At 33.4% G+C, this 25617-nt stretch overlaps 1 protein-coding gene across 7 annotated transcripts in view; it reads left to right on the plus strand.

Moving 5' to 3' along the window:
* Positions 1-25617, plus strand: part of UBR3 (ubiquitin protein ligase E3 component n-recognin 3) — a 296599-nt gene that overhangs the window by 226279 nt on the left and 44703 nt on the right. For all 7 annotated transcript variants that reach the window (XM_077154105.1, XM_077154106.1, XM_077154107.1 and 4 more), the window contains 2 exons: positions 4797-4902; positions 22121-22221. In XM_077154105.1, coding sequence (XP_077010220.1) covers positions 4797-4902; positions 22121-22221 — 207 coding nt within the window. The remainder of the gene's footprint in view (positions 1-4796; positions 4903-22120; positions 22222-25617) is intronic.

Raw genomic sequence — 25617 nt, forward strand, 5'->3', positions numbered from 1 at the left:
TAAGTTCATAAATTCTTTAGGATAACTCTTCTCTTTAATATGTCATGCCTTATGACCAGTTTGAGTAAGAGGTAACTTATCAGCTTTAGGTTTCTTACATGTTTGGAAATAATTGACAGAAATACAGAATTTTCAAACTAGTACTGAGCTCAGTGAACGTAGGTTTCAAAAGTGCTTTCGAAATATTTTAGCATATAATGACTTTGGACTTCAGTTTTCTTGATTTTTCTGAGTTCATAAAAGTTGGCATAATAGTGTTTCTTTAGTATATCAATAAATGTGTGTTGTGTGTGTGTGTGGTATACATATACATATGTAAAACTCTTAATTGTACCATAAATTTGAAGTTCTGTTTTTATTTTATGGATTTTTTTGGTAATCTTACTTTAATCATAATGTTGCTAAAAATAGAAGGCATTGTTAAATCTTACTGTTTTGTTTTAGCTGTGAGTTTTCATAATTAAACTTAGGTTAAGGTGCTTAGGTGGTTCAGTGGTTGAATTCTCGCCTTCCATGTGGGAGACCTGGGTTCAATTCCCAGATCAGGTACCTAAAAAACAAACAAACAAACAAAAAATGTAAATCTTAGGTTGCTTTAAGGACAAACAAGTCTTTCAGTATTATTTTCTCAATTTTAGTAATGACATGTCTGCCTTGTGATTAAGCACATTATTACCATAGACTTGTCACAGTGGACAAGAATTTGGTTAGGTATTACAGAAAATAGAATTCTTTGTCTCAGGTGAATTGTCAATAGGAAAGAAGATGATAGGAACAAGTGAGTCAAGTACAGCTTTAGTAGTTAGAATTGAGAGGCCATTCTCTTTTGGGGCAATGAATTAGGGCTGATTAACTGACCTACTTTTTGGTTCCTGAGCCAGTGTGTCATTATGACAGAAAGTGAAAAGTATAAAAATGTAATGAATTTCATGCTTATATCATATTTTTGTGGGGTTGTAGATTTATTCATATAGTATTTACCATACTTTTTTATCTTTCTGAATACCTAATACATGCCAAGCACTGTGCTCGCATATGAGGTACAAAAAAGAAAAGGCATAATTGTTTTCCTCAGGGGGATCTCACCATTTAATAGAAGAAAACATGAAAAATAATTACAGGGAGATATAAAAAGTCCTAAAATAGAGTTAACTCAAAATTAAAGGGTGCACAAAGCAAGCATTGATGAACACTATCTGAGGTATCAGAGAGACCCTTCCAGAGGAGACCCTTGAACTGGCTCTTGAAGAATCTCATTTTCCTGGAGGACAGGAAGGTGCTGTCGTGGACAGAGAGAACAAATCATGCAGAGGTAATATGAGACAGCATAATACATTGAGGAGAATATTTGGAAAGGGAAAGGGATGAAGGAAAGAAGAATAAGAAATAAGCCTGAAAACGACATGGGCTAGACCATGCTTTATATACAATATCAAGGAATTTGACCTCTATTATTTCAGTGATTCTCCAGTCAATTATGAGATAATGTAAACTGCTATATTATTTAGAGGAATTGAAAGGGAGTGAAACAAAAGACACAGAGCTGAGTGGGAATTCTGCTGAGCCATCCAAGTAAGAAATAACATAGTGGGGTGAAGAAGAAAAGGATGGATCAAAGGAGGCAGAACCAGTAGGATTATTGATTGGTGATCAATTACATATGGAGTACAAGTATGTGGAAAGGATGACTATCAGATTTTTACCTTGGATGTTTGCATTGGTATCATTCACTCAAATATAAGAGGAAATGAACATTAGGGCTGGGCTATATTACATTTAGTTTTGGATATATTGATTTTGAGATGACAAACATCTGGTAAAAAAGATATGTGGACATAGGTGAAGTAGTGTGTGTAGAATAAGAGGGAAGAGGACTAAAAATGAACCCAGGAGAATACCAACTTTTAGGATCCAGTAGAGGAGAACATGATTACTAAAAAGGAACTAGGGGAGAACCAGGGAAGTGCAGTACCACAGAGTTAATGGACAAGACAGAACAGAGTTAAGGATATATGTTGATAATTTGTAGAGTAGTTTTATGTGGAAATCTTACATTTTTAGTGTAATAATCTCTTAATTTTAATTGTAAAATCTCAAGCTTGTAATTATTAAATTGATTTCGTATTTGGAATTTATTCTCAGACCATGTATGTATTTGTAGGTATGTAAACACACCTATCTATATACCACAGATACATGCCATCACTATAACTATTCCTACTATTTAGCAGTCTAGAAAAGTGGTATTATCCCCATTTTACAGATTAGAAAGCTAAGGTTAGGTAATTTGTTCCCAGGACACATGGCTAGTACAAAGCTTGGGTTCTAATTCGGGACTTCCTGGCTCTGACTAGACAGCCGTGCTTTCTATAAGTTATAAATGCATACCTATAAGCTAATTATAATGTTTCTCATTTCCTACCCTTTTTATAAATGTAGATCAAACTTTAAAACTCTAAAATATGTTATACCAGAAAAAGAATTAGTGTCTATTCATTTTTGCTATTATTACACAAAGTTTTAATATTCTTTCTCAATATGATGATTTTTGAATTTTTAAAATATGTACATAGTTTGCATTTAATACTTTTTTTCTTAAGTTTTAGTTTTCATATTATGATTGTAGGTTCTTATCCTGTGTCTATCACTTTTCAAAAAATGTTTTGTGATTCAAGGGTAATTTTAGCTGTTAAATGAATATTAGACTTCATTCTTGTTAATAGAGCTCAGACCAAAATTTGAAAACACATGGTATAAACATAGTAAAAAGTAATGATGGTTATTTGGCTAATTCTGTTTCCAGGGATTTTTTTTTTTTTTTGAAAGGTAGGTATAACACATTAGGACAGGAATACCTCATTTAGATTAGTCATTCTTCAATGGAAATGCTCTATCTACAATAAACAGTTCTGAGTTAAAGCAAATACCCAAGACTCTTGTGATATGTTGTATTAATAGCTTTGGAAGATGACTCATGTTACAGTCTCAATTTTTTACAAGAATGAAAATGTTTGTGTATGTGTTAAAAAGGGATTTTGTACTATCTTCTTTTATTCATAAAAACTACGAATAGAAGTAGGATGATAGAAATAGCTAGGAAGTAGCAAATCTTGAATTCTATTCTTAACTTTCCAAAACTATTAGGATGTCCAAAGCAAGGCGATTCCCATCTCTGGGCCTATTTCATCGTCTTTAGAATGAAGGAATATAAGAAGATGGAAAAACTTTTTTCTTTCATCTTGTAATTCTCTGACTATGGTAGGGGCTAGGAAAATAGGTAGACTGCAGTATTATTTTTGTTCAGGTCATGGTTTCAATGTGAAATAGGTTGGTGAAATTCCAACTTCCATGCTTTAAATTAAATCAGTTTAACTTTTGGATTATTGACCTTCATCTTGAAAGGAGATATTAAGAAGCTCTTTGATTCAGTTAACAACTATTATATAAAAAGAGTGTGAAACTCACCACCTTATAACTTAAGTTAATCTTACATTTCTGCTAGAAGAATTTAGTCTTTTCAGCACTTTTAAGTTCTAATTTTAAAACACTTTTTATTGTAAATTATGAATTGGTATAGTAAAAATAGTCTCCTTCTACATAATTGAATAAAAATGAAAGTTGCTATAACTTTCATCATGTTATTACTCTGCTAAAACTTCCCTTTTGAGCAATATTATAAAAATTGTGATATTTATATTGGTGTCAATAAAAGAATGGAATCCTTAGGTTCCTGACACTCAAAAAAATATTAAATTAAAAAGGTAGATTAGAATTTGAATATTAGTATATATGCAACGTTTGTAAGTTTAGTCTTTTCCTTGTCATTTCTTCAATGCTCTCTTAACTGTGTTTTCCCCCAGTAATACTAAAACTAGTATAAGGGATATTACTCCAAAAATATTTTAAAATAGACATGTTGCAATATTTCACAAATATTAAAAATGCTTTAAAAAAACAAAAATTAAGAAATTACCTGTTATAGACAACATTGCTGTTTTGTTTTGTTTTTAAAAAGGAATATCTTAAATTCATCTGAAAACTGGGTACTGGATTCATTTTTAGTTATAGAGTTAAAATATTAAATTTGTGTAGTATCATTTCTATGCTAAGTGTGTGAATTGCTGTACATTTGAAGTTTTCTTCTACAGACAGCTTAAAATTCTACTTGATGAGGCAGATAGATCTTTAACAAATATTTACTGATTTTCAAAATTGTGTTTTAAACTGCATGTTTTAGAAAAAACTAATGTTATTGAAATGTCGACTTACAGTGGAGATGATAGTTCATGTTCACGAAGGATTTTTGCCCTGCCATTTGATTACAAATCATCTGTTGTATAAATCTAATATAGCTAATGATTTGATGTTTCTAAAGATCGCTTAAATAAGGTGAACACTTTCTTGGGATTTCTTTGTGGCAGTAGGGTGTTAAAGATAACACTAAATTTTTATGATGAGGAAACCAGAACAAAGAGATGTTCCTAGTTGGCAAGGCTGCAGCATGAAGTCAAGGAAAAGTAAGGTTGAGGTCTGTGACAGGAGATACAGAAAACAAACCATTCCTCTATTAGGAGTAAGCATGACAACAGACCAGATTCTAGTCAACATTATTTGCGAACATATTTCATATTTTATTGTTTACCTTAAGAGAGAACATGAAGTAGCTGATACTTGAACTTGGTGAATTATAAGAATAGGAAGCAGATTTCTTTATGAATTAACCAGAAATTTTGACAGAATTTTATTCTGGAAGAATTGTATAAACTTTCTAATTGTCTTTTCTCCAATTTATTTAGATCAGTTGTTCCATGTTTTAGCCTTGCACATGCGGCTTTATAGCATTGATTCAGAATATAATCCCTGGAGAAAACTCACTCGGTTAATAGAAGAGATGAATTCACAGTAAGTATTATTGAAAGATTAAAATCACTTAAAACTATTTTTGAAAAAATAATTAAGTATAAAAATAGGATTAGAAATCTTTATGAATGCATGAATTTTTTTTAACATTTTGCTTATGAAACACAAATATACAAATAGGAAACAGTTTACCATTATACTCTCTGTAAAAATTACATACAAATTCCTAGTAAATGAGAAAAATCTTTTAAAATTCCCATAGGTTTTTGTACAGATATAATATTCAAATGGAGGTGCATAATGCCTGACTGTCCCTCTTCATGGGCAGAATTGGTCCATGGATTCAGGTAGTTTAGTTTGGTCCCTCCATTATAAAGTTCTTCATCAGCCTTTCACATAATGGTTTTAGCAGCCACTGGTGATTACTGCTCTCACTTGAGTTATTAGATGATACAAAATAGTGATTAAAAAAAAATCATTCTTCTCATGTATTAGCTGGAATTCTTTAAAAAAAACTATCCTGTATCAACTATTTGGTTACTCTGAAATATAGTTTGGCAGGATGAATGCTTGACTCTTTCCTAAATTATAAATTTTCAAGGAATTGGGAAAGGTCTAACTATGATTTAAAATCCAGAATTAATTAAAAAGATTAATAAATATCGACTACATTTAAAAAATCTTTTGCATAACAAAAAATAAAAACACCATAAACCAAGACATTTTGATAGCTTTATTGAAACAACTAAAATTGAATTCATTTGTCATACCACATACTATAATAAACTCCAAATGGTTTTTTGTCTGGGTTTCAATTTTTACATTTAGATTTATCACCATGATCATTTTTAGAGCATTTGTATCACTCCAGAAAACTAAATAAAAGAAAAAAGAAAAAAATCCATACATCCCATACCCCTTACCCCTCCCTCTCATTCACCGCTACTGTTTCAGTCTACCCCATTTGTTTTAACCCCTCACGCCCCTCATTATTTTTTAATTTTTTTAACTCATATGACCATGCACTGGATAAAGGGAGTATCAGCCACAGGTTTTCACAATCACACAGTCAGATTGTAAATCTATATCGTTATAAAATTGTCTTCAAGAATTGAGGCTCCTGGAATACAGTTCAGTTTCAGATGCTTCCCTCTAGCCACTCCAATAAGCCATAAACTAAAAACCTCTTGACTCTCTCAGAGGTTTTTAGTTTATGTTTGAAATCTCTCAGCCACTGAAAGGTTGTTTTGTGTCATTTTTCTCTTCCCCCTTTTGGTCAAAATGACTTTCTAAATCCCATGATGCCTTGTCCTTGCTCATCCCCAGGAGTCATGCCCCGCATTCCCTGGGAGATTTGTATCTGTGGGAATCATTTCTCTTGTAGGGGGAAGAGCAATGGGTTCACCTACTGAGTTGGTTTAGAGAGAGAGGCTACATCTGAGCAACAAAAGAGGTTCTCTGGGAGTGACTCTTAGGCATAATAATAAGTAAGTTTAACTTCTCTTATGCAGAAATAAGTATCATAGGGGCAAGCCTCAAGATCGAAGGCTCAGCCTATTGAATTGGTTGTTTCCTTGCTTATGGGAATATAACGAATTCCCTAGTTGGGGAAGTTTAATATTTCCTTCTTTCTCCCCAGTCTCCCAAGGGTACTTTGCAAATACTTTTTTATTCTCTGCCCAAATTACTCTGAGATGTATCGGTGTATCACACTAACCTGTACAAACCAACAAGATCTCATTCCCTCTTCAAGATTCCATGTAAGTATGGTGTTCAAATGAACTGACCATACAAGTTAAATTAGATAATACAATACAAAAAATACTAAATTTGCCCCAAATAAACATCTCTTCCTTTGATCTCACATAGGAGTTGAAGTTTTAAAATATAGACTGTATCATCCTTTACCTTGAATTCTGATTTATCTTAATCCTATCCATATCAGCTTCATTCGTTAATCTCGGAACCTTTAAATAGGCCCCAACTGATAACCCGTGCTCTTGACTTCAGTTCTCTGAGTTTGTATATTATAGTGCCATATCTCTTTAATTTCCCTTAATCTGAAATAGTTCCTGAGTGTTTTTTTGTGTGTCTTATGGCATTGGCATTGTTAGAGTTCAAGCCAGTTATTTTATAGGGTATCCCTCAATTTGGTTTTGTCTGATATTTCCTTGTGATTAGATTGAGGTTATAAACTATTGGCAGAAATAATGTGGGTTTCCCCCGGCCACTAAATCTTATCAGGAGGCTCATCCTGTAAATTTGTCACATTATTGATGATATTAATCTGATAATTTGGCTAAATCTTGTGTCTGCTAGATTTCTCTATTATAAAGCTATTTTTACCTTTGTAATTAGTAAGTAGTTTGTATTGAAAAATTTGCAACTATGTAAATATCCTTTTACTCTTCAAAAAAACCAAAACTGTATTTTTGTGTTTATAGACAAAATTTCATGTTATGGCTAAGAAAGTTTTCTTGATACCAGCTACTAATTTTCTTTCCAAGCTATATTTACATAATCAAGAGCAAGGATATTGTGCAAAATAAAATATTGGAATGCCTAACTGTCTAGGTCTAAAAGATTATCAGCAAAGGAAAAGTCTCTAATCTTAGTATTGATTAATTTAATTTAAAGCATAAATATATATGCTTTCTAGAATATTGATTGCTGGGTTGTTGTGTTCTTTTCAAGCCAAAAGAGTTAAATTCATGTTAGGATAGTAATAAATGCTATGAACGATTAACAAGTGCCTATTTCATGGTAAGCATTTTGTTCTTTGCATATATAATCACATTTAATAATCACCAATTATTGTATGCAATAGGTATGATTTTTTACAGATGAGTAATCTGAGGCTTAAAAAGACAATTAACATGCTCTTTAGTGTCACACAGCTGTTAAGGAATAGAACTGGAATTTGAATCCAGATCTTTGATTCCAAAGCCTACATTTTTAACCATTACTCTGTGCTTCTTTTCCTAATCCTAAGATACTTGAGGAATTTCCAGAAACCCTGGTTGAGATTTTTCCCACCATATTTATTCTTATTTTTATGGTTCCTTAACTCATTAAATTGTAATATTGGAGGTGATTATATTATGTCATAATATTTCATAGATAAAAGTAGGGAGGGTATCTTTCTATTGTCTCACTTTTTTGCTAATACTTTTCCAAACTAAAATTCTTTGTCCAGTGATACAGGTTTTTCATTATACTCCTCTTTTAATCTGCCAAAGCTGCCAGAATGCAACACCAGAGATGGACTGGTTTTTAATAAAAGGGGATTTATTTAGTTCAAAACATATAGTTCTTCAGAGGAAAGGCAGCTAACTTCCAACTGAGATTCTTTCTTACACAGGAAGGCACAGGGTGATCTCTGCTGGCCTTCTGTCCAAACCTCTAGGTTCCAACAACTTCTCCTGGGGTGATTCCTTTCTACATCTCCAAAAGCCTGGGTCGAGCTGCGAGTGCTGAGATGAGGTATGCTGAGCTGCTTGGGCTGTGCTATGTTGAACTCTCTCATTTAAGCATCAGCCAATTAAATCAAACATCGTTCATTGCAGCAGGCATGCCTCCTAGCCGACTGCAGATGTAATCAGCGACAGATGAGCTTCACATGCCATTGGCTTATGTCCACAGCAACAAAACTAGGCACCTTCACCTGGCCAAGTTGACACCTGAACCTAACCACAACTCCTTTTCTATAATCCTCATGAAAATTATTTCCCTTTATTTTTTTTCGATTTTACTGTGCTGTATTCATACACCACAGAAGCCATCTAAAGTATACAATATCTGGCTCACAGTATCATCCCATAGTTGTGCATGCACCCCCATGATCAATTTAGAACACTGCAAACTATGGACTATAGTTAACAGTAATATTTTAGTGTTCTTGTATCAATAGTAACAAATTCACTGCATCAGTACTACGGACTATGGGTCAACACCAGAGGGGATTAAGGGTGGGAGGATTTGGGTTTTATTTGTTATCCTTATTTCTGTTTTGGAGTAATAAAAATGCTCCTTTAAAAAAAAAAACATTGTATTGATCACTGTTTTGCTTTAAAAAATTAATGGGCATAGACTTCTGGGAAGATGGCTGAATAGAGCAACTTGTGATTAGCCCTGCTCCACGGAAAATTTAGAGAAGGGAAAATAGGGCTACTGAGGTGGCAATTCAGGAGTGCAGCTGACCTGGGAGAGCCTTCTGCACCACATGGGGCAGCCTGGTTGCAAAGGCTGAGAAATTGAGAGGTGAGGAAGCTGCCTGAAGTGCATGGACAGGAGCCAGGGACTAGGAAGTAAGCCAAGCCATATTCCTTGTGCGTGCTACCCTCACCAGCGTAGCCCCGTGACTGGCGACTCACCCCCCACACACATACCTGAACCCATCATCTGCTGCTAGTCCTCACCCCCACCCCACCAGCCTCCAGTGCAAGTATCTACTCCACCCCCACCCCAAGTGCAACCCAACCCACCTCTCCTATACCCCTCTTGAGCACTGCCTCCCCATCCCTGTTCTCTACAGGCTGTTGGCAGCACATAAAGGCTGTGGACACTAACTGCCATACCCAGGCTACTCCTCTCCCCTGCACATAGTGTCGCACAGCCTCACACACCCCCCCCCCCGCCCCCCACAAGCTCTGCACATCAATTTACGGCACTCCAGGGCCCAAGCACGCGCACAGGACCCAATTACATCATTCAGTTCTGGGAACCATACATTACAGTAGTCCTAGAACCATGAATGCACATAACCCTCAGCCACACTTTCCAGCTCTGAGAAAGTGCTGACCTGTGCAGTTGGGTCACATCTGCCCGCAATCCATGAAGGCATAAAGCCAACCTGCTGCCACAGGTCTCCACATGTGTACAAAGAACCCCTTGCCTTAGATTAGTGTACACCAGGGTTATACCCCCGAGACTGGTACATCCGCACAGCTATATCCTCCCTGGCCGCTGGGTGCCCATTTTCACAAGCATCAGAGTAACATCCCCAACCTTTACCTACACCTACCCTGAAACAAATCACCCTGCTGAGTATCCCACCCCATACCCTGGTCCCCCTGTACAACCATCCCTTAAACACAAGGCCTTAGACTACTGAAAGAAATCAACTCCCAAAGTAAATCAATCAAGATATTTATGTGCCACAAACACAGCAGAAGATCACTAAGTATATCACAATGTAGACAGATATAGCCCTGCCTAATGACCAAATTCAAACACTAGAGGAGACACAGATGTTGGAACAACTAATCACAGATGCTCATGCAACTCTACTTAATAGAATAAGTGGGATAGCAAATGACGTAAAAGAGATCAAGAAGACAGTAGAAGAACACAAAAAGGAACTTGAAAGAATAAATAGAAAAATATCGTAAATCATAGAGATTGAAGACTCTTGACCAAATAACAAACATACTAGAGGCACACAACACCAGATTTGAAGAGACAGAAGAAAGAATAAATGATATAGAGGACAGGATAACTGACTTTGAAGATTCAAAACAGCATTTGACAAAAAAGATGAAAAAAATTGAATTGTATCTCAGGGAAATGATAGACAAAACAAAACATGCAAATATAAGAATCTGTCTCAGAAGGAGAAGAGATAAGTAACAGGCTAGGAAGAGTAGTTGAGGATATAATGGGGGAAAAGTTCCCAACCCTCATAAAGGACATAAATATACAAATCAAAGAAGCCCAAAAAACTCTAAACAGAATAAATCCAAATAGGCCTTCCCTAAGGCACATACTAATTAGTCTGTCAAATGTTGAAGAGAAGCAGAAAATCCTGAAAGTGGCAAGAGAAAAACAATCTACTACATACAAGGGAAACCAATTTAAGACTGAGTTCAGAGTACTCAACTAGCAGCCTGGAGGCGAGAAGGTGGTGTATGATATATTCAAGATCCTGAAAGAGAAAGACTTCCAACCAAGAATTCTGTATCTAGCCAAATTGTCCTTCAAAACTGAGAGAGATTAAAGTTTTCACAGACAAAGAAGTCCTGAAAGAATTTGGTAACAAGAGACCGGCTCTACAAGAAGTACTGAAAGGAGTTCTGTTGGCTGAAAAAAAAAGACAGGAGAGGGAGGTCTGGGGGAGGGCACAGAAGTAAAGAGTGCTGCTAAGGGTAATTTAAAGAATACAAAGAGAAAGAGGGAAAAGAATATATAGATCTGAAAAATAAAATGAAAAAGATGATGGATTCAAGAAACGCCTTTTCAGAAATAACTTTGTTAATGAACTGAATTTACCAATTTAAAGATACAGATTGGCAGAATGGATTAAGAAACATAATCCAGCTATATGATGCTTACAAGAGACTCATCTTAGACACAAGGATACAAATAGATTGAAAATGAAAGGATGAGAAAAGATTTTCCCAGCAAGTTGTGACCAAAAGAAAGCAGGAGTAGCTATACTAATACTGGACAAAATAGACTTTAAATGTAAAGACATCATAAGAGACAAAGAAGGACATTATATACTAATTAAAGGGTTAATTTACCAAGAAGATATAACAATTGTAAATGTTTATGCTCCCAGTCAAAGAGCTCCTAAGTACATGAGATAGACATTGGCAAAACTGAAGGGAGTGATAGATGTTTTAACCATAATAGTAAGACACTTCAGTAGACCACTCTCCTCTATAGATAGAACAACCAGACAGAAATCAGCAAGGAAATAGAGAAGTTAAATATCTTGATAAATGAATTAGACTTAACAGACATATATAGGTCATTGCACCCTGTGCTTATTTGAAATGTAGTATGTACCCTAGAAAAGCCATGTTTTAATCCTAATCCCATTTTGTAAAGGCAGCTATTTCTTTTCAGCCCTATTAAGTACTGTATGTTTGAAGCTGCAGTTCATCCCTATTAAGTACTGTGTGTTTGAAGTTGCAATTAGATCATCTCCCTGGAGATGTGACTCAATCAAGAGTGGTTGTTAAGCTGGATTAGGTGATGACATGTCTCCACCCATTCTGGTGGGTCTTGATTGGTTTACTGGAGAATGGGAGAGATTCAGAGAGAGCAGAACAGAGTGACGTAGCCATGAGAAGCAGAGTCCACCAGCCACTGACCTTTGGAGATGAAGAAGGAAAATGCCTCCCGGGGCGCTTCATGAAATAGGAATCCAGGAGAGGGAGCTAGCAGATGTGCCATGTTTGCCATGTACCCTTCCAGATGAGAGAGAAACCCTGACTCTGTTCACCATGTGCCTTTCCAGATGAGAGAGAAAAACTCTGAACTTCATTGGCCTTCTTGAACCAAAAGTATTTTTCCCTGGATGCCTTTGATTGGACATTTCTATAGACTTGTTTTAATTGGAACATTTTCTCAACCTTAGAACTGTAAACTAGCAACTTATTAAATCCCCCCTTTTTAAAAGCTATTCCATTTCTGGTGTTGCATTCTGGCAGCTAGCAAACCAGTGCATACCCCAAAGCACAAGGCTATATACATTCTTCTCTAGTGTATAGAGAACATTCTCCAGTATAAATCATATGCTGGGACACAAAACAGGTCTTTATAAATTTAAAAGCATTGAAATTATCCAAAGCACTTTCTCTGAGCACAATGGGATGAAGCTGGATCTCAGTAACCACCAAAGAACAAGAACATTCACAAATATATGGAGATTAAATAACTCTTAAACAACCAGTGAATCAAAGAAGAAATTGCTAGAGAAATCAGTAGCTATCTGGAGATGAATGAAATGAGAATACAATTTATCAGAACTTAACAGGATGTGGCAAAGGCTGTCCTGAGAGAGAAATTTAGTGCCCTAAAAGCCTGTATTAAAAAAAGAAAGTGGGTGGGCCATGGTGGCTCAGTAGACAGAGTTCTTGCCTGCCATGCTGGAGACCCAGATTCAATTCCCAATGCCTGCCCATGCAAAACAAACAAACAAAAAACAAACAACAACAACAAAAAAGCAAGAAAGAGCAAAAACCGAGGCCTTAGCACACATGGAGAAACTTGAGAAAGAACAGCAAATTAACCCCAAAGCAGATAGAAGAAGAAACATAACAAAGATTAAAGCAGAGATAAATGAATGGGAGAACAAAGAACAGTAGAACCAATGAAAACAAAAGTTGGTTCTTTGAGAAAATCAATAAAATGAATGGGGCATTAGGAAGACTGACCAAAAAAGAGGATGCAAATAAACAAAATCAGAAATAAGAAGGGGTGCATTACCACAGACTCGGAAGAAATAAATCGTAAGACTATGCTATGACCAACTATATGCCAACAAACCAGACAACTTAGATGAAATGGACAAATTTCTGGAGACATACAAACAAGCTGCACTAACTCAGGAAGAAATAGAAGATCTCAACAAATCAATCACAAGTAAAGAGATTCAATAAGTCATCAAAAATCTTCCTACAAGGAAAAGCCCAGGGCCAGATGGCTTCACAGGGGAATTTTATCAAATATTCCAAAAAGAGCTAACACCAATCTTGCTCAAACTTTTCCGAACAACTGAGGAAAAAGGAACTCTACCTAACTCATTTTATGAAGCTAATGTCATTCTAATACCAAAACTGGGTAAAAATGCTATAAGAAAGGAGAGCTATAGGCCAGTCTCCCTAATGAACATTGATGCAAAAATTCTCAGTAAAATATTAGCAAATCGAATCTTACAACATGTTAAAAGAATTATACACCATAACCAAGTGGGGTTTATACCAGGAAGGCAAGGATGGTTCAACATAAAAAACCAATGTAATACATCACATTAACAAATTGAAAGGGAAAAATCACATGATCATCTCGATTGATGCTGAAAAAAGCATTTGACAAAATTCAGTACCCTTTTCTGATAAAAAAAATACTCCAAAAGATAGGAATAAAAATAACTACCTCAATATGATAAAGGAAATATGTGAAAAATCGATAGCCAGTATCATACTCAATGTAAAGAGACTGAAATCTTTCCCCCTAAGGTCAGGAACAAGACAAGGATGCCCACTGTTACCACTATTATTCAGTATTGTACTAGAAGTTCTAGCTACAGCAATGAAGCAGAACAAAGAAATAAAAGGCATCCAAATTGGAAAGGAAGAAGGAAAACTCTCATTGTTTGCAGATGATATATTATACTTGGAAGATCCTGAGAAACCTACAGCAAAGTTACTTGAGCTGATAAATTCAGAAAAGTAGGAGGATATAAAATTAATGTGCAAAAGTCAGTAACATTTCTATACACAAACCATGAGCTAGCTGAGGAATCACTTAAGGAAAAAATTCCATTCAAAATAGCAACTAAAAGAATCAAGTACTTAGGAATGAACTTAAATAGGGATTTAAAGGACTTGCACACAGAAAACTACATAACATTTGTAAAAGAAATCAAAGGAACTCTAAATAGGTGGAAAGACATTCCCTGCTCATGGATAGGAAGGCTAAATATAGTTAAGATGACAGTTCTCCCCAAGTTCATCTACAGCTTCAACACAATACCAGTCAAAATTCCAACAGCCTAGTTTGTCATGTCAAACTCTGAAGCATGTTCTGCAACTAATTGTGGTGTTGTGCTTCGAAATTTATAGCTATTTTGTATTATTTTATTATTTTATATTATTTTGTATTATTATTTTTCACAAAAGAAGAAGGGAAAAAAGTTAATTGTGATGATAAAAAAATATTTAAGCCCTCTAGCCTCGTATTTTCTGGAGCAGGTAGAAGGAAAATTCTGAGAGGAGCATATGGTAGCCCATGACAGACTCTCGGGTCTGTCCTGTAGCTACTTGTTGAACAGTTCTTTGAAAACTATTGTTTTTTAATTTCTTTCCTTTGTATATATGTTACTCTGTGTAATAAATAAGTTTAAAAAATTAGTGGGAAAATTAGTTCTACTAACTAATTTCTCTCAATTGTATTACTATTTAAAAAACATTGTTTTTCCTACTGTGAAAATTTAGAATTGCATCCCAAAGTAATAGAAATGTATTTGATTTCTAACGAAGTTTACTATTTTCATATTCATTTTTCTCCTCTCTTTGTGAATTGTCTGTTCAGGAACTCTCCATTTTTCTCTTGGCATCTTTTTTTTTTTTTTTTTGAATGATTCTTTAAATCATTTAATCATGATTTAAAATCATTTAATCATGATTAAAATGGTAAACCTTATTTTGTCATACTTGTTGAAACTTTTTCTCTGTTATATTTGCTTTTTAATTTTATAATTGTTTTCTTGACATATTAAAGTTTTAAATTTTCATGTGAATCAAATCAATCAAATTTTATATGTTACTTTTTTCTATTAGTTTTCTACTTATAAAGCCTGTTCCCTTCTCTAAATCTGGCATTTACTTTTATAGCCAGCATTACAATGTGTCTTCAGCCATAGGCTTTGTAATTTACCTTTCTTTTCTTTTCTTTTTTAATTAAAAATACTATTTATTAATTTATTTTAAAATAACTATAATAAACCCATTACATGTTAACATAAATAACATATTTTAATGAAAATTGTTATGTTGTCTAAAACAAACAAAAATAATGAGAATAGTGGCTTTATTTTACAGATTTGCAATTTAATATCTGGCTTAATAAACACACATGGATTCTCCTCTCTGCATCTGTCTTCAATATGATTGTTTTGGCTAAAGTGTGTAAAGAAAAACTGACTTCATACAGTTATGTCACTGGAAAACGGAGAGGTTATTATTTATTTATTTATTGCATGGGCAGGCACCGGGAATCGAACCTGGGTCTCTGGCATGGCAGGTGAGAACTCTGCCTGCTGAGCCTCCATGGCCCACCCAGGAGAGGTTAATAGCCTTTTCAGATCATTTAAAGTATTTTATGTGAGTTCTTTTCTTTTTTCCTTCTTCTTTTTATTTCTTTTTCTGGAGTGATGCAAATGTTCTAAAAATGATCATGGTCAAGAACACAGAACTGTATTTTCTTATTACAGTTTTATTATGTAAATTATGTATTATGTTATACAATCATAAATGTATTATGATTTAAAAATTTTTATAATCTCCTGGGAATTTATTTTCATCAATAGTATTAAAGAAGATCTAAAATGTATTTTCAGTTAACCAGCTATTTTATAGCTAATTTATTATATACTAAATACTGGTATATTATAGGTCTAATTAGTAGCTTTCCCCTTTGTTCTATGGACCTGTGAATCTATTTCTGTGACAATACTGTTTGTTTACTTATTGAAGGGATATATTATATTCAAATATCTGATTGGATAGGTTACTCTCATTATTCCACTCGTACCTCCCAGTTTTCTTTGCTATTCTCATCTGTTTATTCTTCTAGATGATCTTTAGAACTGTTTTCTAAACTCTTCTTCTCACTTGTGATTTTGATCTTGAAATTATTTTAAACTGAGAAATTAATTTGGGAAGAATAAATGTCTTTGTAATATATAGTCTTCTTGACTAGGACATTTTCTGTTCTTTTAATTCTTCTTTTTTTTTTAACCCTTTAGAAAAGTTTGAAGTTCTTTTATTTAGAGGTTAACTTCATCCTGTTTTCAGATCAAAAGCTTTTACTTTGGTAAGCCTCCCCTTTCACAAATGCTTCCTTCCCCTATTCTTTGTTCTGCTCCATTCCCACCTAAGTCTAACTGAAGATCTCTTTATTTTCTCTTGTTGCACGTGAGGTTTACCTGTACTGTAGTTAATCTTTGCAGTGCATTACAGTTCCTCTTTTCTTGTCTTTGGAGACATTCTATACCTTTTGATACAAGTCCATGAAATTTAAGGCTCTTCATAGCCTGGTTGCTCTCTGCCTTTGACATGTCATATCTTCTGCATGCATCAACATTCCTAACAGATTACTTGCAGTTCTTAACGAGCCTTAATTTTTCATGTACCTTATCTTTGTGCTTGCTTTGTTCTCTACTCTTAATACCTTTCCTATTACTCCCATTCCCCATTTGATAATAGTCCTTGTGTCAGGGACTATTCATCTTGAAGATGCTCCTGTATTATCTCCATCTCTATGAAATCTTCTCTGACTGATTTCTCCCTACCTTTGTGCTGGACCCTTACATCCCTTCTTGTGCTTTTAATAGCACTGAGTTACTGTCTTTTACAATCCTTAATCCACTGAGTTTAATTTTTTGTCTTACTAGTGCTAGCATTGGAAGATGTCTATTCCTTGAACATAGGAATTGTAACTTCTTTAAATTAATTCATTCACCAAACATTTCATTCTCTTCAGGATTTGAGCCACAAGATCACTGCATATTTAAAACTATGTTGTTAAAATGGTACTTATAATACTTCAGTTAAGACACCATCATACCTGTAAAAATCAATGATTACTTGTGAAATTAATACATGTTATACTAAACTGAGAAGTAGAATTTTAAAATAACAAACTTTATAAAAATGCCCTTTGTAGTATATCAATGCATTGGAAAATTATGGCCCCCAATTTGGCTGGGGGTCTTTTTTTTTTGTACAGGCTGTGAGCAAAGAATGATTTTTACATTCTTAAAGTGTTATATAAAAAAGCAAAACAAGAACGTTCAGCAGAGGTCTTTTGAACTTTTACCATTTAGCTCTTTATAGAAAAAGTGTGCCAGACCCTGGTCTACATCAAACAATATGAAATATTTATTATTTAAATGTTTTTATCATTCATGCCTCCATCTGTATCATGGAATGAAATGAGTAGTAGTTATTTATAAGGAGAATTATGAATGCTTGGTTTTATCATTAATTATTTATTATATTTAATGTCTAAAATTAGCCTTGAGATTGCTCAAAAATTTCATATAATATTTTCAAGCAAAAAATAGGAACTTTTTTTTAGCTTGAAGGAAATAATTGAAAAATTAGTCAAATATTTCTGTTTTGCAGTAATGGTATTTATATATTCAATCTTCTTTTCTTCATTTTTTTATTATATAATCTAACATATATAGAAAGCAAAGAGAGAAAAAAGCAGTAGTTTTCAAACCACTCTTCAACAAGTAGTTTGCAAGACAGATCCTAGAGTTTGTTATAGACTATCATACCATCCTCACAGATTTTCCCTTCTAGCTGCTCCAGAATACAGGAGGTAGAAGGAATAAGTATTTTTTTTATTATCACAATTGACTTTTTTTTCTTTTTTTGTGAAAAATAGCATATATACAAAAATAAGTTTTGAAACACAGTACAACAATTACTTGTAGAACAGATTTCAAAGTTTGGTATGGGTTACAATTGCACAATTTTAGGTTTTTACTTCTATCTGGCCTAAGATACGGGAGACTGAAAGAAATATCAATTTAATGGTTCAGCAGTCACATTCATTAGTTAAACCCTACTCTCTCTGTATAACTCCGTCTCACTTTTGATCTATCCATCCCACTTTTTATTTAGGTTTTTAGGTTATGACCATTCTAACTTTTTCATGTTGGAGAAGGGGCTGTCAATAATATAAGGTAAGGAGATGGAACTAGCTGATGTTCTGGAGAGGCTGGGCCCTCTAGGTTTCAGGATATATCTGGTCCAGGGACCCATCTGGTGGTTATAGGTTTCTGGAAAGTTACCCTAGTGCATGGAACCTTTGTGGAATCTTATATATCACCCTAGGTATTCTTTTGAATTGGCTGGAATGGTTTTGATTAGGGTTTGGCAAGTTCTGATAGGTAGCAGTGTCTAACTGAAGCTTGTGTAAGAGTGACCTCCAGAGTAGCCTCTTGACTCTATTTGAACTCTCTCAGCCACTGATACTTTGTTAGGTCAATCCTTTTTTTAATTGGTACAGATTACCTGGATTATTGCAATAGACTCCTGGTTTATCCTCCAACTCTAGTTTTACCCTTTCTCCAAAGCTTTTCTCTACTCTATGGGAAAAATGTATTTCTGAAATGCATGCATGAAAGTGGCACTTCTCTAATTAAGGCTCTTCAGTAGATTTTTCATTACCTTTAGGATAAATCCGAATCTTTAACATTGTGATATCCTTTGTGACTTAGCTCCATCTGTATAGAATACCCTCCTTTCCAATCCTCTTACACCCCCCTGATGAATTCTACCCATTCTTTAAGACTAACCTTTTCCAGAAAGCTTCACTTTTCTCTGACCTTGAACACATTTCCCATACTTCCCACTAAAGTCTACATTAGATGCTATTCTTATAAGAATATACTCTCATACCCTTATCATGACTCTTAAATTGTATTTCTTGTTTACTTCTCTTCAATATGCAACTGTATGTTTTCAACTAGGCTGTATGTTCTTGAGGGTAAACTGTATCATGTTCATCTTTGAATTGCTTGGCCTATGGTAATTCAGTAAAAACTTTTTAATCAGTTAAGTAATATATTTGTCCGATTTCATGAGCTATTTATTTATAGGAATAAATCATATAAATTTGCCTTCATAACTGCCTTAGAACAGTTAGACTATATTAGAATTTTGAAGCATTTGTTCATTATATATTCTTAATAGTATGTAATAAAAGGGTGTACTAAGTTTAGAAGTGTATATATGAATAATCATAATAAAAGGTATAATCTTAAGTATAGTTTTTCTTGCATATGGAAGTTTAGAGTTTATATTTAAAGGTCGTATGTAATAATAATAAGCAAATAAGTTAAAACACAAAGTATCCACCTCTAATTATTGAAATATTATTTCTATTGCAAATAATTATTGACATATAATCTATTAAATATTAATGAGAATCCAGAATTCTGTTTGCCCTTTGAACTTTTCAGTTCCTTATCCCCATTTTAACAAACTGTATTTAATTTATTCATTTGAGGATGCTTTTCTTTTCTATACCTTGAAGTTCTCTAATTTGTTTGTACTTAGGTTAAAATATATGATATATTTGATGCATGACATTCTCAAGACTTTTATTTTTGCCAGGAGTGCAGTAAAATTGATCTTTGCATTGGGGTGAGATTGGGCTAGTCTAAATCGATCCATTAAGGGCCTTCTTATTCTGAAAGTCTTTTAATCAACTGTTAGATTTATTGTAGCAGTTTGATAATCCAAAATCATTTTTATTCCAAGTAAAGGGCTAGTTTTTTTTTTTTAACCAATTTCATTTTCTTCATCTATAGCTCGATAAGGAATTTTCAGTATTACTTTTTTCTTATACCTTTTTCCACTTTGATTCCATCTGATTCCACCCTTTTTGCCTATTTAAGTTACGTAGTTCATTTCATTAAGGGAACTATGATAAAACCACGGAAATACAGGAATGTGTAGGACCTATATGCCATATTCTGCAAAAGTTTATAATTGACTCTAAAGTCTCTTCCCTCAGGTCATTTTATCTGTCTCTTTATGTTCTGATCTTAGCTGTCTAGCTTTTGTCTTACACCTCTTAATTTTTTCATCCATCCGTTTTTCTATTCACTTTTCATTTCTTTGTTTTTCAACTATTTTTATTAGCTGTTTTAGTTCAGCCATTGAGGATATAATGTTGAACAAGATAGTTTATGCAGAAGCCATATTCCAGAGCACTAACAATTTAGAGGATGACTTGGAGAGATATGAAATTGTAGGAGGTTGAACAGTTAGGAGGCACAGTGGCTGTAGAGATGGAGATTTATTTAAAAAGACTTAGTACTAATTAATGAGCTAAGTGAATGAAGATGAGTTTGGGATATTCCCCAAGTTTCTAGTTTATTCATTATATTTTTATTGTGTACATAATATATCCCAGGTATTAACACTGGAAAAAATAAGAAATAAACCACATCAAGACTAAACAATAGAAAAAAGAGCAGATTGATCATGATGAGAGGAGCTAGGGGTTTGTATGAAGTGAAGTATAAAAAAATTATGAGTTCAGTTTCAGCCCTGTTGAGGTTGAGCTCCCTGTCAGATATCCAAGTGAAAATAATAGGTATGCAGATACAGAATTCAAGAGCGCGTCAGGGCTAGAGATGTCAACAATGTATAGCTGACAGTTGAGGTCATGGGTTAGGATGTCTTTAAAAAAGAATCTTCAGTGTGAAAACAGTGAGAATTGGAACTTGATATTTCTAGATTAGGGGAAGAAAAATCTGTCATAGAAGGCTTAAAGCTGAATAACCAGAGAGGCAGAAGAGAACTGGAGGGAGAGAGTGACAAAAGCCAATAGAAGAGGATTTTTCAGGCAAGAGTGATCAACTGTATCCAAAGTCAAGGGTCGGTAATTAAATTTTATAATCAGGAGATCACTGTTGACTGTGGAAAACCATTTCTGTGGAGATTTCAGTTAATAGTGAGGAAATGGTGCCAAAGAATGTAGATTGTTTTTGTTTTATTTTTTTAAGAAACTTGGGGTTTGTAAAGTAAAAGAGACTAGAGTTCTTTGGGTCTGGAGTGTTTTGTTTTACGTTGGTTCTGTTTTATTTTATGTGTAAACTTGGAGAGACTGAGACGCAGGAAGTAGTAGGATTCATCGCATCATATATTAGTAGATGGTTAGTTTTAGAGAAGAACTTGAGTATAGTTTTGGAAAATTGAGACATTTAAAGAGCTATCTTCTGGCAGTTATGAGCTTCAAAGCTGCAGAGATTGGTTTACTCATCAATGTGTCCCGTGCCTGGCATACAGCAAGTGTCAGTAAATATTTGTTGAATGTTTGAGCCTAATAGAAGAGTAGAGCAATTTTGTTCATTCTAAGTCGTCTGACATGTAATTTCAAAATTTAGCCAATTCAAAAAGTTTAAGGTTTATTTTTGTTCTCTGTTGTCTTTTAGAGTGTGTTTTAAGTTTTTATGGTTGTTATTATGAAATTTTGCAAATGTTAAAGATTTTATTTAAATTTTATGTTAATCAAGTTATAACAACTTTTTAACAAGAGATATTAATCATGCCTTTTCAGTGTAACTTGATTAGATGTGGACTGTACTATTTTTTATTTATAATTTAAGAGATTTCCTCTTTAATGCTAAAAAGTTTGTGACACCCCATTTGTAGTGAAACAAATTCTCTCAAATCCCATTTAATGCTTCACTTGGTTTCTGTAATCTAAGAGATAAGACAGTCTTAATCACATTAATGTATCCCAGTTTGCTTTAGTAAGAATTACTAAATTTTCTCTCTCATTTTTCATATTAGAAAGCGTCAAGGAGATACAAGAGAGTGTAAAAGATTATTGTTTTTAGGCAAAAAATATGGCCCCTATTCTTTTTTCTTTTGTAACTTCTCAGTTGTTTATAAGAGTTTTTTTATTTCTGTTCCATAGACATACATGTGATATATAAAATGAATTAAAAAGAAAAGATACATACAATAGTTTTCAAAGTGATTATACATTTTTCTTTTAGGCTGGGAAATGAAGAACAGCCTGAGGTTCCAATTCTTTATCATGACGTTACATCCCTTTTGCTTATTCAGATCTTAATGATGCCACAACCCTTACACAAAGGTATGTTTTTATAATTTAGATTCTTAGCTTATGTAGTATATATAATGAATACTCTAGAAGTTGTAGGGACAATTACAGAATTCGGTTTGGTGGAAAGTTTTTGAGGTAAATAACTTTATTTTTTTTCTTATTAACAAAGTAATCATACGTAGTTGTAGAAGATGACAGTGAAAGAGAGCTTTTGTTGTTTTGTCTTGGGAATCTATCTTTTTCAGCTTTTTACTCAATAATATAGTAAAGACATGGGGGAACCATCTTTGTTCAAAAAAGATTAAAATGAAAATTAAAAAAAAACTAGAAAATAGAGCCAAAAATCAGGCTCCATCCTATCTATATGCATACATGTTTCAATATGGTGGTAATTATAGAGTTATTCAAAATTAAATCCCCCATCATTTTTACTTCGTGTGAGTGTCATAACATTATATTGAGTGTTGATATATTAGTAACATTTTCATTTTTCTTCATAATTTTTTTGAAGATTTAAAAAATATTTCATCAAATAATTAACCATTCCCCTGTATTTGAAAGCTGAGTTTTTATCGTTTTGTTTTGTTTTCTGTATTTTCCGCTATTCTGACTTCTTTCCTTTAGCATTAATATTCCCTTATATGGTTAAACCATATTTTGTTTATCTATTCATCTGTTGATGGACGTTTAGATTGTTTCCATCTTTTGGCTATTTTTAATAGTGCTGCTATGAATATTTGTGTACAAGTTTTTATTGAACTCCTGTTTTCCTAGGAGTGAAATTGCTGGATCATATAGTATGATTGCATTAGAAAGAACATCTATGGGTGTATAAAGGCCTTGGTACTGGAGAAGATATTCTTTGGGTGTAGTTCAAATTGATCTTTTGATAAAATTTTTTATCTAAGGATATGTGCTATTATTTATTTTAAAAATAGGCAATAACTGATATTTTATATAAAAGGAAGGTCTAAAAGATTAAAATAATATTAATAAACAGGCCTTCTATTTTATTTATACTAGCACTGTAAATGTGGACTTAATAATTTATTGCCAATGCTTTACATATTTTTTAATTGTAAAATTCACATAATATAAAATTCACCCATTTTAACCATTCAAAGAATAATTCAGTGGCATTTAGTGCATTCACAGTATTGTGCAAAAATCACCACTATCTGGTTGCAGAACGTTTTCACCATCCCGAAAGGAAACCCCATATCCAGTAAGCAATCATGCCCTGTTCCTCCATTCCTCTAGGCCCTGGCAACCACTCATCTACTTTCTATCTCTCTGAATTTGGCTCTTCTATATAGTTCGTATTAATGGGATTATACGATATGTGGCCTTTTTGCTTTTTGGGTTTTTTTTTTTTTATCCAACTTCTTTCCTTTAGCATTAATATTCCATTATATGGTTGTACCATATTTTGTTTATCTGTTCATCTGTTGATGGACGTTTGGATTATTTCCATCTTTTGGCTATTTTGAATAGTGCTGCTATGAACATTTGTGTATAAGTTTTTATTGAACTCCTGTTTTCCTAGGAGTGAAATTGCTGGATCATATGGTATTCTATATTTAACTTAATGGGGACCTACCACACTTCAGATAGTTTTGAATGATCTTTTTTGTTGTATTTGGTTATATTTATGAATTTCATCAGTAAGTTTTTTTCAGTTTGCAGACTTTAAAATCTAAACCAGTCACATAGCCTCATTGAAATTCATCTCTTTGTAAAATGTTTCAAATTCTTTAGGTTCCTTATGTCGATTTGGTTAGTTTTTTTAGTTTAGGCAAATAGTTGCCTTGGAGTCATGGTGGTTTACTCCTGAATTTTTTCTTATAATTATACTAGTAGTATTACATTTTGAAATATAGAGATTTTTTAAAATATCACTGTGTTTTTATAATGTCTTCAAAATATTTAATGTTTTATTTAATATACATATATATATGCATGCTTATTACATAAATCTGAAAAGGTAAAAGAGAAGGAAATAATAAATAAAAGTAATTTTATTTCTATAATCAATATTTAATTTAAAGAGAGTACAATTTCTGTTAGGACTAAAGGTCCTGTTGTCAATTGTCTGAGAACTGCAGCTGGTGCATCTTCCTCATAATCATAGAACATCTGTTAAGTACCTGTTGGTGCTAGTTTTCAACAGAAGGTAGAATTAATGCCGAAAAGGGATATAATATAGTGAATAATTGAACCTAGTAAAAGTAATTCAATAGAAACAAATCCTAAAGTTCTTTTCTAAAATATGAAAGAAAGAGTTCAAAAAAATTCATCTGCTTAATTTACTAATAATGGTTAAAGGAGTAGAATAGATTCAGGAAAATTTCTACATAAAATTCTGTAATATTCAGTTAACGATGTCTTCAATGAATATCACTCAAAAAGTTTTGGTTTGTGGGCAAATTTAATCAGCAAATGTTATTTAGTACTTAGCTTGTGAAAGTCATTGCCTAATTCAGTTTAGGAAATTTCTGATGAGTACTTACTATATTCCAGGTTATTATGCTTCTTTGTCAGATTCTGGTTGTAAAAAAGGTGAATAAAACATGTCATTGCCTTTGGGGAGCTAGATAGCTAAGTAGTTAGCATTCATTAACATTACCTCTAGTTAGAATCTCTTTTAAAAACTGTGATTTATTTATTTCTTATAATTTCACAAGATTGAGTTTTGTTTTATAAAAACTTTATAAAACTACTATCAAACACATTGTATATGTTATTCACTGTTACTGTAGTGATGATTTTTTCTTGGAATTTAGGTCAGGAAAAAAATGGTCATTCTTTATTTTTTATTTTCAGATCTGTCACACATTGAGAATTGGATAGAATCCTTTACCTTAACTGCTAAGAAGTTTAGAGCTTAGTAATTATTGTTACTTTGATTTTCCTTAGCAGCTTCCTTTTAGGGGGTTGGGGGGAGGGATGTAGGAAATTATAGAGTTAAAGAAGTGAAATTGTTAGTATAAATTTTATTTTTCCTTCTCCTATTGACTTAAGGGACTTTGTCTTATGAGGGTTAATAGCTGGTGGTCTTTATTGTAGCTGTGTTTTTATTTTAAGCTGTTTTTATTGTAAGAGTATGTATTTATGTACCTATTTAGTTACTGGTTATTATTAGAAGAGAAAAGAAAAGGAGGGAAATATTAATGTTTACATATACTATATATATACTAGAATGTTAGATGGCTCCCATGTTCTTTTCTGAAAATAGATGCTCAGAAACATACCTGGCTAGCTCTCAAACTTTTAAATTTCTAGCACAGATTGAAATGCTAGTGATCAGTAAAAGGGAATGGTAACAGGTATAGAAAAAAATAGGGGAAAGAAAGGCAAAAATATATTGGGTAGATGGAAATACTAGCAGTCAGTGAGAGGGAGGCGTAAGGGGTATGGTATGTACGA

The sequence above is a fragment of the Tamandua tetradactyla genome, chromosome 3 (assembly GCF_023851605.1).
Source record: "Tamandua tetradactyla isolate mTamTet1 chromosome 3, mTamTet1.pri, whole genome shotgun sequence".
NCBI classification, from domain to species: Eukaryota; Metazoa; Chordata; class Mammalia; order Pilosa; family Myrmecophagidae; genus Tamandua; species Tamandua tetradactyla.